Below are 14,135 nucleotides of genomic sequence, written 5' to 3'. Positions count from 1 at the left end.
CTTCACGCCATTGTTAATTGAGAAGGGTTCAGAGAGCTCATTGCTGTATCTGACCCGACCTTGTTGTTTTTCGTGCAGTTGGATAACCACGTTGAGGAACTTTGGGGGGCATCCGAGGCGCTCTAGTATTTGCCAAAGCCCTTTCGTGCTCACGGTGTCGAAGGCTTTGGTGAGGTCAACAAAGGTAATGTAGAGTCCTTTGTTTTTTTCTCTGCACTTTTCTTGGAGCTGTCTGTGGGCTAAGACCATGTCAGTAGTTCCTCTGTTTGCGCGAAAGCCGCACTGTGATTCTGGGAGAACATTCTCGGCGACACTAGGTATTATTCTATTTAGGAGAATCCTAGCGAAGATTTTGCCTGCAATGGAGAGCATCTCGGCCATCCATATAAACTAAATTATCATCCATTAATGAAAAAATTACAAGACAACTTAGAGCATTGGAAAGACTTACCACAAACACTGATAGGAAGGATAAACTGTATTAAAATGAACATTTTCCCAAGCATACAATACCTATTTCAGTCATTAACAATTCACCTAACAGAGAAATTCTTCAAGGAGCTAAAGAAAATAATAAAGAAATTTTTATGGAAAGGGGGGAAACCGAGGATAGCACTAGATAAATTAACAGAATGGTACAAACAAGGAGGCTTACAACTACCAAACTTTAAGAATTATTATAGAGCCGCACAATTAAGATACCTATCAGATTTTTACCAAACAAGGGAAAAACCAGATTGGACCAGATTAGAACTAGATAAAATAGGGGAGAAGATACCTGAACACATACTATATAAATGGGATGAAAAATTGGCGCAACGTAGGAATTCACCGGTATTGCATCATCTGCTCAACATTTGGAAGAAGATTCACGTAGAAAGGAATAAAACAAATTACCAACTACCAAAACTAATATTGACGCAAAATCAACTAATCTCTTTCACAATAGATAACCTTTCCTTCAGAGAATGGGAGAGAAAAGGGATCAAAAGAATAGAAAATTGTTTTTCAGGAAATAAATTATTATCCTTTGAACAAATGATGTATAAATATAACTCACGATACAATGTTTGCATACCACCAACTGAAAACCTACTTGAAGGACAAATTGGGAAACAGTCTGAGGTTACCAGAGGGAAGCAATTTTGATTATGTGATTACAGACACAATGATAATTTAAAAATTTGTAACAAACATGTACATCAAACTGCAAGAAAAGGAGAACGAGGAAACAAACGGTAAACCTAAACAAAAATGGGAACAAGATCTAAACATAAAGATAAAGAATGAAACATGGGAAAAGCTATGCTCCAGAACTATGAGAAATACAATAAACACGAGGTTACGCATGATACAATATAACTCGATACATAGGCTATACATCACACCTCAAAAGTTAAATAAATGGGACCCAACAGTATCAGACAGATGTTTTCGCTGTAAAGAGGAAACGGGAACAACAATTCTTGCAATTTGGACATGTGAGAAAGTGAAAAAATGTTGGGAAGATCTAAACCAGATATTAAATAAAATCACAAAAAGCAATATACCAAAAAACCCAGAGATCTTCCTCCTAAGTAATATAAGAAATAAAGAATTTGGACTCGATTTGGATGGAACACAAAAAAGATTTGTTATGATAGCCCTAGCTGTAGTAAAAAAATGTATTATGTCAACCTGGAAATTGGAAGACAACTTGAGAATACAACAATGGTATATAGAAATGAATAAATGTATTCCATTAGAAAAAATAACATATAATTTAAGAAATAACATCACAATATTCGAACAAATATGGGAGCCATACATGAAATACAATAGAGAAATCCTACCGTGGACTTCCACCACCTAAAATGACAGAAGGAGAAGATAACGAAAAGAACTGACTCAGTAAAATTTCTTGTTTATTTTTATTAAGTGACAACATTGTTTAACGGGTTAAATGTATCTTACAGATTGAACTTCAAATAAATGGGAAAGGGGGTGAGGGAGGGAGGGAAGGGAGGGGGGAAAAGGGGGAGAAAATGACACTGTATATATTCAAGAGAAAAAATGTCTGTATAGATCTTGGTCAATATGGTTTATAGTGTGAAAAATAAAAAAAATTTTTAAAAACTGTGCGTCATTTTTCCAATTTCAGATGGAAGAATATTACAGACCAATCCACTTTCAAAACCGAGCAACGTCTGAAGGAACGTTTGGAGTGGAGAAAAACACAAGGTTAGAAAGAAAAGTATTAAATTAATTTGGATTATTCTAGCAATCAGCGAGTACAAATAAGGTAGACATTTGCCCTCTATGTAAATTTCTGTTTATATTGCTTGTCAAATCAATGTTTAAAGTCAGTTTAATGCGACATTACCTCTCCATTAATATTCATTTTCATATTCAGCTGCCCATCATCTCTCAGGGACATGAAACAGACTTCCAATGGCGTATTTGGACACTCGATATATTTAGGTAAAAGGAAATTCTGATTCACCCACATTACAACCTGTGAAGGAAACCACAAATAACAGGGAAATCAGCATAGAAACCAAAAATCAAAGAGTTCCAGACACATCTTATGTTAAATACAACTCAATGTCACAATGGGTTTATAGCCAAAATAGGGAACTGTGAACTTAGCAACTGTAATTTGACTACTGCACAGCAGAGCATAGTAATTTCAATTGGACAGTTCTCAACACCTCATTAAGGATATATGAACCCAGTTATTATCGGATAATTCCAGTACAAGTACATAATCTTTTATCCGAAAATGTGAAAACCAGACTTTTCCATGGATGTCATCTGCACACCAAAGCTCGCATTTGATGCCAAACATGACCCACGCCCAACTCATGTTTGAATATCTCGTGTCAGTCCATGTGGAACCCTAGGGAATCCTTACTCTATGGGTGCCAGTGGAAAAACAGAGTACAGCGTTTCACATTTGCTGTATACGGAAGCCTGATTCATCAGACACCCAGATGCCACATCCAGCGCCATCGCAAACCACTCCCCCCCCACCCCTGTCCGGTACCACTGCAAATACCCCTCTTCCAGCATCCGAATCAGGAGCTCATAAAGGAGGTATGTTGGGAGTTCTGGTGGGGCAAGAGTCCTCTGAAAGGATGCCGGGAGCAGTAGGTGGGTGGCCGGGGCATCAGGAGCTACAGTTGGCGGACTGCTGGGAAGCTCTGCTGTCAGGGCATCAGGAGCTTGGATGGCTGCTGCAAACATCCTCTATACAGCACTGCCACAACCCTCATCCAGAGCCACCACAAGGGCTGGCACTCCCCCCCCCCTCCCTCAAGTCCAGCGCTGCCGCAAAAGCTGCCACTAACTCCCTTAAGTCTAGCACTGCCACCACCACCCGCCACCCCCCCCAACCCTGTCCAGAAACTCTTCGAGTTGGATTGTCTTTGTTTTGCACAAATCTGAATTCAGCGCAATTATGTAATGTACCACTATTACTATCATTGGAACAATTCTGAAAAGTGTCTGGTCCCAGATAAAAGATTCTGTACCTGTGCTAGATAAGAAAATCTATTTCCTATCAGAAGCAATCTGCTCTATCTTCATCTTTGTTCAAAGGGAAACCTAGCGGTTCTCAACCTTTTTCCATTCACATACCACTTTAACTAACCCCTTTGTCATCAGTCCTCTGTGATTAGTAAGAAATTGCTTAAAGTAGTACATGAGTGGGAAGGGAAGGTTGAAAACCACTGCTCTAGACCCAATTGTTATAACCAAATAATAATTACAGTACGGAAACAAGCCATCTCGGCCCCTCTAGTCCACAAGGATTTAAATGAACTCCACCTGCTCCCTGTCCATAAACCTCCAATCCCCTCACATCCATCCACCATCCAACCTTCTCTTAAATGACAAATTTGACCCTGTTGCAACCACCTCTTCCGGAAGGTCATTCTACTCAGCCACCACTCTCTATGTAAAGAAGCTTCCTCTTATGTTACTTCTAAAGTTTTGCCCCCTAACCTTTAACTTATGACCCCTTGTTCCAATCTCACCTACCCTCAAGGGGAAGAACCTATTCACATCTACTCTTTCTATCTCCCTCATAATTTTATATCCCTCTATCAAATCCCCCCTCAACCTTCTACACTCCAATGAATAAAGACCTAGTCTATTCAATCTTCCTTTGTATCCTAGATACTGCAATCCAGGCAACATTTTAGTAAATCTTCTCTGCACCCTCTCTACCCTATTGATATCCTTCCTATAATTTGGGGACCAGAACTGCACACAATATTCCAAACTTGGCGTCACCAATGCCTTGAATGGTCTCAACATCACCTCCCAGTTCCTATATTCTATGTTATGATTTATAAAAGCCAGAATACCAAAAGCCTTCTTCACCACTATCTACATGAGAATCCACTTTCAAAGAACGATGAACCATTATTCCTAGATCTCTCTGCTCTTCTGCATTCCTCAATGCCCTCCCCTTCATTGCATATGTCCTATTTTGATTATTCTTCCCAAAATGAAGCACTTCACACTTATCTACATTAAACTCCATCTGCCACCTTTCAGCCCACTCTTCCAAGCAGTCCAAATCCTTCTGCAGTCCCTGAAAACCATCTTCACTATCCACAAATCCCCCTATTTTTGTATTGTCCACATATTTATTAACCCAATTTACCACTCCATCATCCAAATCATTAATGTAAATGAGGAACAACAAGGGACCCAACACCGATCCGTGAGGCACACTGTTCGTCAATGGCCTCTATCCTGACAGACAGTTATCCACCATGATTCTCTGGCGCCTATCTTCTAGCCACTGTTGTTACTGAAATATTTTACTTGAGAAAAATTGTCATTGGCCCATTTCCTTTGGAATTCGGAAACCGTGCACATAACAAGTCAATTAATTCCACTAATTCAAACAGTGGTTTTCCAACTTTTTCTTTCCACCTACATCCCACCTTAAGCAATCCCTTACTAATCACAGAGCACCTATGGCATAGGGAATACTTAAAGTGGTATTAGATGTTCTTCATTCTTTTCAAAGAAGTGATTAACAACGAGTGCTAATACTGTGCGACGGTGCTATATTTCAGTACCAGTGCTGAAACCATGGCAGCAAGTTGTTATTGGAATGTAAAGAAACCGGCTGTAACTAAAGTGGATTAATTTTCAGAAAAACTTGCTATGTTTCATGACAGTACATAACAATGCATAAGTATTAACTTTATATTACAGCAAGTCGGAATTAGTGAGGGAAAATGAAGCATGAAGAGTGGTCCAGTAAAAGGATGGACATTGCTATGATAATCATTTAATTCTTGGAGACCAATGTGTTATTTTTTTAAAACTTTGACATGCAGCAAGTTAAGGTCATTTTGGCCCACATGTCCATGCTGCCCAATTTACAACCAATTAACCTACTCCCCTGAAGGAAGGGTGGGAGGAAACCGGAGTCCCTGGAGAAAGCCCATGCAGAATGTAAGGAGAATGTACAAACTCCTTATAGACAGCGCAGGATTCAAAACCTGGTCTGGTCCCAATTGCTGGTGCTGTAAAGACATTGCGCTAACCTCTAAGCCAACTGTGCCACCTGTTATAGGGGGAGTATTACAGGAAGTTATGCTACAGAGAAAATATCCTTGATAACAATGTTATGAACAGGGTATTAGTGTGACAAATGAGTTGTAGGAATGCAAATGGTATAAAATTCACTACATAAAAAATGATAGGAAGTAGGCATCTCCAATGAGAGGGTGTTATGAGCCCAGAGGACTCCAAAACCCAGCAGCAAAAGATATTCACCAAGACAAATGCTTTTAATTATCTTTAAACATGAAAATAGAATCAAACTTTAACTTATCACTATTAACTAACCTAACTTAACTTCTGATTTTAAACGCAGATGTTTGTAATGTGTATGTAAGTTGAGAAAAGTTCTTTGATTCACTGTCCAATCTCACTTCGCATTCCTCCAGGATAACTGATTGCAGGTCATTCTTATACTGTGCACAGAATTTAACATTTATGAAGTTCACCAGGCTTTGATGCTTGAAAGGTAAATGATTACCGCTCAGGAAGGTTCTTGTTGGTTTTCAGAGAGATTCGCTGGACACCCACAACTGATTCCTTTTAATCAGCCACTTCAGTATCTTGAAGAAACTTGCCCCATCAGGGTTTTCCAGATGATAACCTTTTTCTTTCAGGTCACTACAGAGTTCCTTTTTGTTTCTCTTATTTCAAGTGAAGCATTAGGCAGCCAGTCCTCTCCTCTTGCATGAACCACAAGGACTTGACCAGGCTGAACTAAGCACTCACAGTCTTCAAAATGGGGTTTTACCACAAGCTTGTCAGATTGTCCCGTTCCAGTCCCAGCTGCTGCTGCTGACTGTAAAACTGCAGAACTGATCTATATCTCTCTCTCTCTCTCACTCTCTCTTGACCCTCTTAGAACAAACTGCCCTCCCAGACAGCAGCTCCAAACATACTCTTCTGAGTTCTTTGATGTTGCTTTTCAAAACAACAATCCATTCTCTAAAGCTTTTGCAAAGGCTCTTGGAGCTTACCTGTCTAGCTAGAGCAGAGCACCAGTATTTTACATGAGATCTGTTTTGAAATGTTTGTATGTGACCTACACTAAAAAACCTGCCCCAATTTATCTCCCAAAAACATATCTATAATCTGTCACAAGGGCCAAATCACTTCTCTTTGATACTCAATGGCATTAATGTTATCAAGTCCCCATCAAAACCTTGAATGTCATTGTTGATCAAAATCTTAATTAACCAGCCATGTAAATATTGTCAGAAGCTGTGTGAAATACACTAATTTCCTTTGTTGGATATCTTTCCATCAATGAAGCACACTTATTTGTACAATGGAATTCTTCCTTCTTGCCTACATAATTGAAGCTCCAACAACACAAGAAATGACTCTATCGAGCCGAAAACATTGGCTCACATGACTGCCGTGCACATCAGCCCAGAATGGTCGGCAGCACCTCCCAAGGCTTCTTTGGCATTACTTTTCAAATCTGCACACTCTATCTAGAATGAAAAGGATAATAGGTGAATGGAACTGTGAGACATTATTGATATACAGTAAAACTGCTGTTATTCAGATTTCAAGCTACCGGCAGCCTCAAGCAACCAGCAAAAAAAAAGTGCAGAAATAAATAAATAATATGGGTTTAAAATTGGCGCACCTCAGCGTTAGTTCACCAATCGTGCAGCGCGCAATCTCAAGCAACTGTAAAATTCACTTATCTGACATATGTCAATCCCAATAGGTGCCAGATACCAGGGGTTTTACTGTTCTTAATGTTTTTCAATACCTCTATCAGAATCTGAACATTAATAAAACAAAAGAGATGGTTGTCAACTCTCCACTGACCATTGATGGCTCGACTGTTGAGGTCATCAAGAGTATCAAGTTCCTTGGAGTGCACTTGGTAGAGAATCTCACCTGGTCCCTTAACACCAGGTCCATAGCCAAGAAAGCCCAGCTCTACTTCCTGCTAAGGCTGAGGAAAGTTCATCTCCCACCCTCCACCCTCACTACATTCTACAGGGGATGTTTTGAGAGCATTCTGAGCAACTGCAGCACCACCTGGTTTGGAAGTTGCACCACCTCAAACCGTAAGGCGTTGCAGAGGATAGTGGAGTCAGTGGAAAAGATCACTGGGGACTCTCTTCTTACCATGACGGATACCTACAACACATGATGCATGCGGAAAGCAATAAACATTGTGAAGGACTTCACACACTCTTCATGTAAAAGTTTCTCCCTTCTGCCATCTGGACAATATGCACTCAGGCCCTTACATCCAGATTGGGCAACAGTTTTCTCCCCCAAGCCATCAGGCTCCTGAATTCCCAGAACATATGTGGATAGTGGACTTTTATTGTTCATGACTTAATATTTTATGTAAATCCTGGAGAAATGCTATCGATTCTTTATGGTGCAATGCATGATAATGATTTGAATGACAAATAAAGTTAACTTGACTTGAGATTCTCTCACATCCTCCCCCATTTCCAGGTGCAATAATACCAGCTTCTCCAATCAACATAATTAAAATCCTTCATTCCTGAAAGCCCGAGGTTCAGCAATGCTCCACTGGTGGACCAACCAATATTATATTATGATCCATTTCAACTTCCGTGCTTATGAATGCTTTGTCTTTATGTATGAAGACCAGAATTCTATTTAATTTAGACATACAGCACAGTAACAGGCCCTTTCAGCCCATGAGCCTGTGCCGCCCAATTACACCCAATTAACCTACAATCCCAGTAGGTTTCCCCTGGGGAAAACCCATGCAGACATGGGGAGAACATACAAACTCGTTACAAACAGTGAGTGATTCGAACCCCGGTCCCAATCACTGCTGCTGTAAAGGCGTGGCACTAATCACTACACCAACTGTGCCGTCCTATTTACTTTCTATTGTGGTGAACTGCGCCACTCCATTATCAAACCGGCCTCTCTAGTTGCAGGCCCCCACAGGATCAGGAGTTCCTGGCGGTTGGGGGCACAAAGAACTCTGGGAGGCGCATGACTTCAGAGGTCGGGTGATTGTGATAGTGTTTCAACTGTAATTATTTAAACTCCTGCGATACTTCCATTTAACAATTCTGTTGGTTCAGTTCAAGACAACTACTGTTGTGCTTTGTTCACTGCATACTCACTACATTGGTGACCCTGACGGTCCAAACGACATATTGGACCTCACTATGGATGTGCAGAATGCCATTGTGCTCAAACTTCCAATATTTTGAACCTCGCAGCCATAAGTCTGGTTCAAGCAGGCCGAGGCCCAATTGCATCTACACCAGATTACCACTGATGCAATGAAGTACTACTATGTCGTTCCATCGCTGGACCAAGATATTGCAAGCATATTGTCGATTTCTAATGCTAGCCTCCAGCCAACAAAAGGTATGAACCCATCAAAGTCCTGCTCATACGTATTTTCAGCCTTTCCCTATGCAACAGGGCAGCATGTCTTCTCCATGTGGACAGCCTGGGCGGCCCAACTCCTTCCGAACTAATGAATGAGATGCTGTCACTCTTGGATGGACATAAGCCCTGTCTACTTTTTGAGCAACTTTTTCTTGAGCAAATGCCAGAAAACATTCGTTTGCTGCTTGCAGTTGAAGACTTTAACAACCCCCGTCGCTTAGCAGCCCATCCTGATGAGTTGTGGCACACTAAGCAGCATGCTAGACTTTTGGTTGGGCGCATAGCAGTGCCTCGACAAAGGGCATAAACCCTGCCCACTCCGGAGAGCGGTGTGGTGTCAGACTCGACCGACTCAGTGCAGACCACAGGTGCTATTACAGGTGATGGGGAGCTACAGACTGCCATTGCCATCCACCCACACGCATCCAGGAAACGCCAAGGCTAGCCGTGGGTAGTGACCACGATGGCCGGTCACAAGAACAACCTCATTTTCCTCTGGGATCGATACTCAGGCAGTGGGTTCTTGGTCAACACTGAAGTGGAGGTTAGCAAGTTTCCCTCCTCTGGCCCAGACACATTCAGGAAAGAAGGGACCTCCTCTCATGGCCGCCAACAACAGCAGCATCTGGACATATGGGTTATGGATAATTCCACTCAATTTTAGCTCATCGTGGTTCAGTGGTCCTTCACCATTGCTGATGGATCACAGACACTCCTGGGAGTGGATTTTTTGCGAGTACACTCCCTTCAAGTAGATCTCAAAATGGTCGCCTAATTAATTAGAAGACTTTTGAGTCCTCACCTTACACGCTTCACCTCGCCTCAACATCACTCTCGGACAATGAATACACCAGAGTCCTAGCAGAATTCCCAGCGTTATTACTCCGCAGTTCTCGATGGCCCAACTGAAACATGGAGTACAGCACCATACTCCGACTCATGGATGTCCCCTTCATGCTCGAGTGCACATGCTACCTCTGGATAAATTGCGATTGGCTAAAGACAAATTCTGACACACGGAGGAAATGGGGATTGATCGCTGCTCTGACAGCTCTTGGGCATCACCGCTGCATATGGTACCTAAAGCATCTGGAAAGTGGAGATCTTGTGGGGACTATCGGTGTCTGAATGACGTCACTGTGGCAGATTACTACCTGGTTCCTCATATACAGGATTTCTCTGCAATCCTTCACAGGGCTAAGATTTCCTCCAAAATCGACCTGGTGTGCACGTACCAACAGATCCCAGTTCACCTGGTTGACATTCCTAAGACTGCCTTGATTACCCTGTTTGGGCTATTTGAATTCCTCTGTATGCCTTCAACTTAAAAAGTGCAGCCCACACATTTCAACACCTAATGGACACAGTGATCCAGGGTCCGAATTTTGTATTCATTTATTTGGACAACATCCTTTTTGACAGCCATTCGGTGCAGCAGCACCTGGCACATCTCTGTCAATTATGTCCGCAGCTAGATGACCACGGGTTACCGGTCAACCTCGCCAAAAGCCAGTTTGGCCTCCCATCAATCGATTTTCTCAGCCACCACATCAGTCAGTGTGAAGTGGTTCCACTACCTTCCAAGGTTGAGGCCATTTGCAAATTTCCATGACCCTCTACCACAGTGGTTATCAACCTTTTTCTTTCCACTCTCATTCTTCTTCTTCTTTGGCTTGGCTTCGCAGACGAAGATTTATGGAGGGGTAATGACCACGTCAGCTGCAGGCTCGTTTGTGGCTGACAAGTCCGATGCGGGACAGGCAGACACGGTTGCAGCGGTTGCAAGGGAAAATTGGTTGGTTGTCTTTTGTCAGTGAGGTGGGCTCTGCGGTCATCTTCAAAGGAGATTGCTGCCTGCCGAACTGTGAGGCGCCAAGATGCACAGTTTGAGGCGATATCAGCCCACTGGCGGTGGGCAATGTGACAGGCACCAAGAGATTTCTTTAGGCTGTCCTTGTACCACTTCTTTGGTGCACCTCTGTCTGGGTGGCCAGTGGAGAGCTCGCCATATAACACGATCTTGGGAAGGCGATGGTCCTCCATTCTGGAGACATGACCTACCCAGCGCAGTTGGATCTTCAGCAGCGTGGATTCGATGCTGTCGGCCTCTGCCATCTTGAGTACTTCGACGTTGGAGATGAAGTCGCTCCAATGAATGTTGAGGATGGAGCGGAGACAATGCTGGTGGAAGCGTTCTAGGAGCCGTAGAGGACCCATGATTCCACTCACATACCACTTTAAGTAATCCCTGTGCCATCAGTACTCTATGATTAGTAAGGGATTGCTTAAGGTGGTATGTGAGTGGGAAGGGAAGGTTGAGAACCACTACTCTTGACCCAATTGTTATTGAAATATTTTGCTTGAGAAAAATTGTCATTGGCCCATTTCCTTGGGAGTTATGAAACCATGCACATAACGAGTCAGTTAGGTACAATTAAAACAGTGGTTTTCATCCTTTTTCTTTCCACTCACATACCACCTTAAGCAATCCCTTACTAATCTCAGAGCACCTATGGCATAGGGAATACTTAAAGTGGTAATGTGAGTGGAAAGAAAAAGGTTGAGAACCACTGCTCTACCATTAAAGGCCTCCAGAAGTTTGTGGGCATGATTAACTTTTACCATCATTTTGTGCCAGATGCAGCCAAAGTTATGCAGCCACTTTTCAAACTCTTGTCTGGACATCCCAAGAAACTGAAATGCAATGACAAGGCCATGGCCACATTGGAGACTGCCAAAGGAGTGCTAGTGATAGCCATTATGCTCGTGCACCTGAGTGTTGACAGCTCTGATTGATGGTGGATGCATCAGGCACTGCAGTAGACAGGGTCCTGGAGCAGCTCATCAACAGCATCTGGAAACCCCTAGCTTTCTTTAGTCATCAGTGCTATTGACAGAGAGCTTCTTGCCCTCTACTTGGCCATACGCCATTTTCCCTATTTCCTGGAGGACAGAGGGTTCATGGTCTACACGGATCACAAGCCATTAACTTTTGCCTTTGCCAAGATGTCAGATCTGTGATCAGCAAGACAATGACAATTCTCCTACATTTCAGAGTTTACGAATAGGATAAAACACATTGCCTGAAAAAACAATCTAGTCGCTGACATGCTATCCTGCACCACCCTCGCTTCCCTCCATTCGCCTGCTCCTGGTATAGTCTACACAGCTTTGGCAGCAGCTCATCAAGAAGATGAAGAGATGGCCCCATATCGCACTGCCATATCGGGACTGAAATTGGAGGACATGTTTTGGTCCAGAAAATGCCTCCCTACTTCGTGATATATCCCCTGGCCAACAAAGGCCCATTGTACCTGTTGTGTGGCAATGTCAGGTGTTTGACATCATACACAGTTTGGCTCACCCTTCAATTAGGACATCAACAAGGCTCCTGGTGGGCAAATTCATGTGTCACAGCCTGCGCAAGCAAGTCGGCGCATGGACATGCATCCAGTGTCAGACCTCAATAGTTTAGCACTACACCAAAACCCCAATGCAGGTTTTTTCACACACTAAGTGCAGGTTTGACTATGTCCTCATGGATATCATCGACCAGTTGCCACTGTCCAAGGATGCTACTTACTTCTTCACAATAGGAGACACCTCCGCCTCAATTTGCGTGAGGGCCCTCATCGCCAATTGAATAGCGTGTTTCGGACTACCCATGCATACCTCCTCTGACAGAGGACCTCAGTTTACGTCCGTGTTATGGTCCACAATCACACAATTGCTGGGCACGCAACTACATTGGTTGATGGCCTATCATTCCCAGTCCAATGGCTTAGTGGAACGTTTTCACCATCATATGAAAATGGTTCTCATGGCATGTCTTAAGGGACCAGATTGGATAGATGAACTGCCTTTGGAACTTTTAGGTATCTGTACCGCACCAAAGGAAAATCTAGATACGTCATCTGGAGAATTGGTTTACAGAGACCCCCTAATGGTCCCAGAGGATTTCATTCTAGCAGCATGAGGGCAGCAGGAATCTCCCACTTCAATACTCACACACTTAAGGGAGAAGGTTGGTACACTGGCATCTATTGTGGCCACCCAGCATGGGTCTATGACTTCATACATTCCGCCTGAACTTAAGGATTTCCTTTATGTATTCCTGCCCAGGGATGTACACAAGAAGCCGTTGCAATGGCCATATGAAGGTCCTTTCAAGGTGGTTCGGAATGATGGCTCCACGTTTGTTAGACATTGGTGGCAGATAAGAAATGGTTTTGATAGATTGCCTTAGGCCGGCACACGTGGATCTAGATCAGCTGGTACAGGTGTCATGCCCCGGCGCAGAGGGCGACCACCAGCCTGTTCCAGGCGTATAGTGAGACTGCGGTGTCACTTACAAACTCCAGTTCTTTTGGGCGGTGGTGGGGAGGGGGTTATGTGGCGAACTGCACCACTCCATTATCAAATCTGTTGTCCGTAGTTGTGGGCCCCCGCAAGATCAGGAGTTCCCGGCAGCCAGGAGGCACAAAAAATTCTGTGAAGTTCATGACTTCAGAGGTCGGGTGATTGTGATAGCGCACCAACTGTAATTATTTAAACTTCTGCGAAGATTCCATTAAACAGTTCTGTTGGTTCAGCTCACAACTTCTGTTGCTTTATTCACTGTGCCACTCACTACACTATGTACTTTCTTCATCTGCCGTGACATTCACAATAATTGAAACAGATAAACCCCCAGAGTTCTCGGTCTTTGTACTTTTAGAATGTCCTCTCGCCTTTTCTCATTCTTTTTACCAAAATGTAACATAGCATTTCATTTGCCAATCAGCCAACCTGATAAATTTCCTTGAATCAATTATAATCCTGCTGATGGTTTGCGCTGTCTACAAATTCCAACTTACGACTGTATCTTACAACATTGCCTTTTACTTCATTGTTCTCATAATACTAATGTTTTAAGTTCATTCTTTGTAAAGACCTGAAAACTTTGATACCTTATCTGATTCAGTCTTTCCTTCTCTATCATTCAGAATCACAGACATGACTTACTATTTTATCATTCAATATTACCATGTCACAATCCAGCAGTGGTCCAACTTACTCTTTGCACGCGATCACTGATCGTGAAGGTGACATAACTTGGAGGATCAGAAACAATTCCTGGAGTGCAGAGAGCATACATTGAGAATCGTGGCAGCTGTCTTGTCAATTCAAACACGTGGAATTGGATGCTGAGGAAA

The 14,135-nt window shown here is 42.8% G+C and overlaps 1 protein-coding gene across 4 annotated transcripts in view; it reads right to left on the bottom strand.

The window, feature by feature from the left end:
- The window catches only part of bbs2 (Bardet-Biedl syndrome 2), a 124,369-nt gene that overhangs the window by 51,177 nt on the left and 59,057 nt on the right, over nt 1–14,135 (bottom strand). For all 4 annotated transcript variants that reach the window (XR_011345660.1, XM_069901057.1, XM_069901058.1 and 1 more), the window contains exons 13-14: nt 13,997–14,126; nt 2,363–2,494 (exon numbers count right to left, since the gene is read on the bottom strand). Coding sequence is in view for 3 of the 4 variants with exons in the window: in XM_069901057.1 (XP_069757158.1) it covers nt 2,363–2,494; nt 13,997–14,126 (262 nt within the window). In the remaining variant the exon portion in view is untranslated. The remainder of the gene's footprint in view (nt 1–2,362; nt 2,495–13,996; nt 14,127–14,135) is intronic.

The sequence above is a fragment of the Narcine bancroftii genome, chromosome 10, assembly GCF_036971445.1.
Source record: "Narcine bancroftii isolate sNarBan1 chromosome 10, sNarBan1.hap1, whole genome shotgun sequence".
NCBI lineage: Eukaryota > Metazoa > Chordata > Chondrichthyes > Torpediniformes > Narcinidae > Narcine > Narcine bancroftii.
Note: the sequence above shows the minus strand (reverse complement) of the source record. Positions and strands in the feature narration are given on the sequence as shown.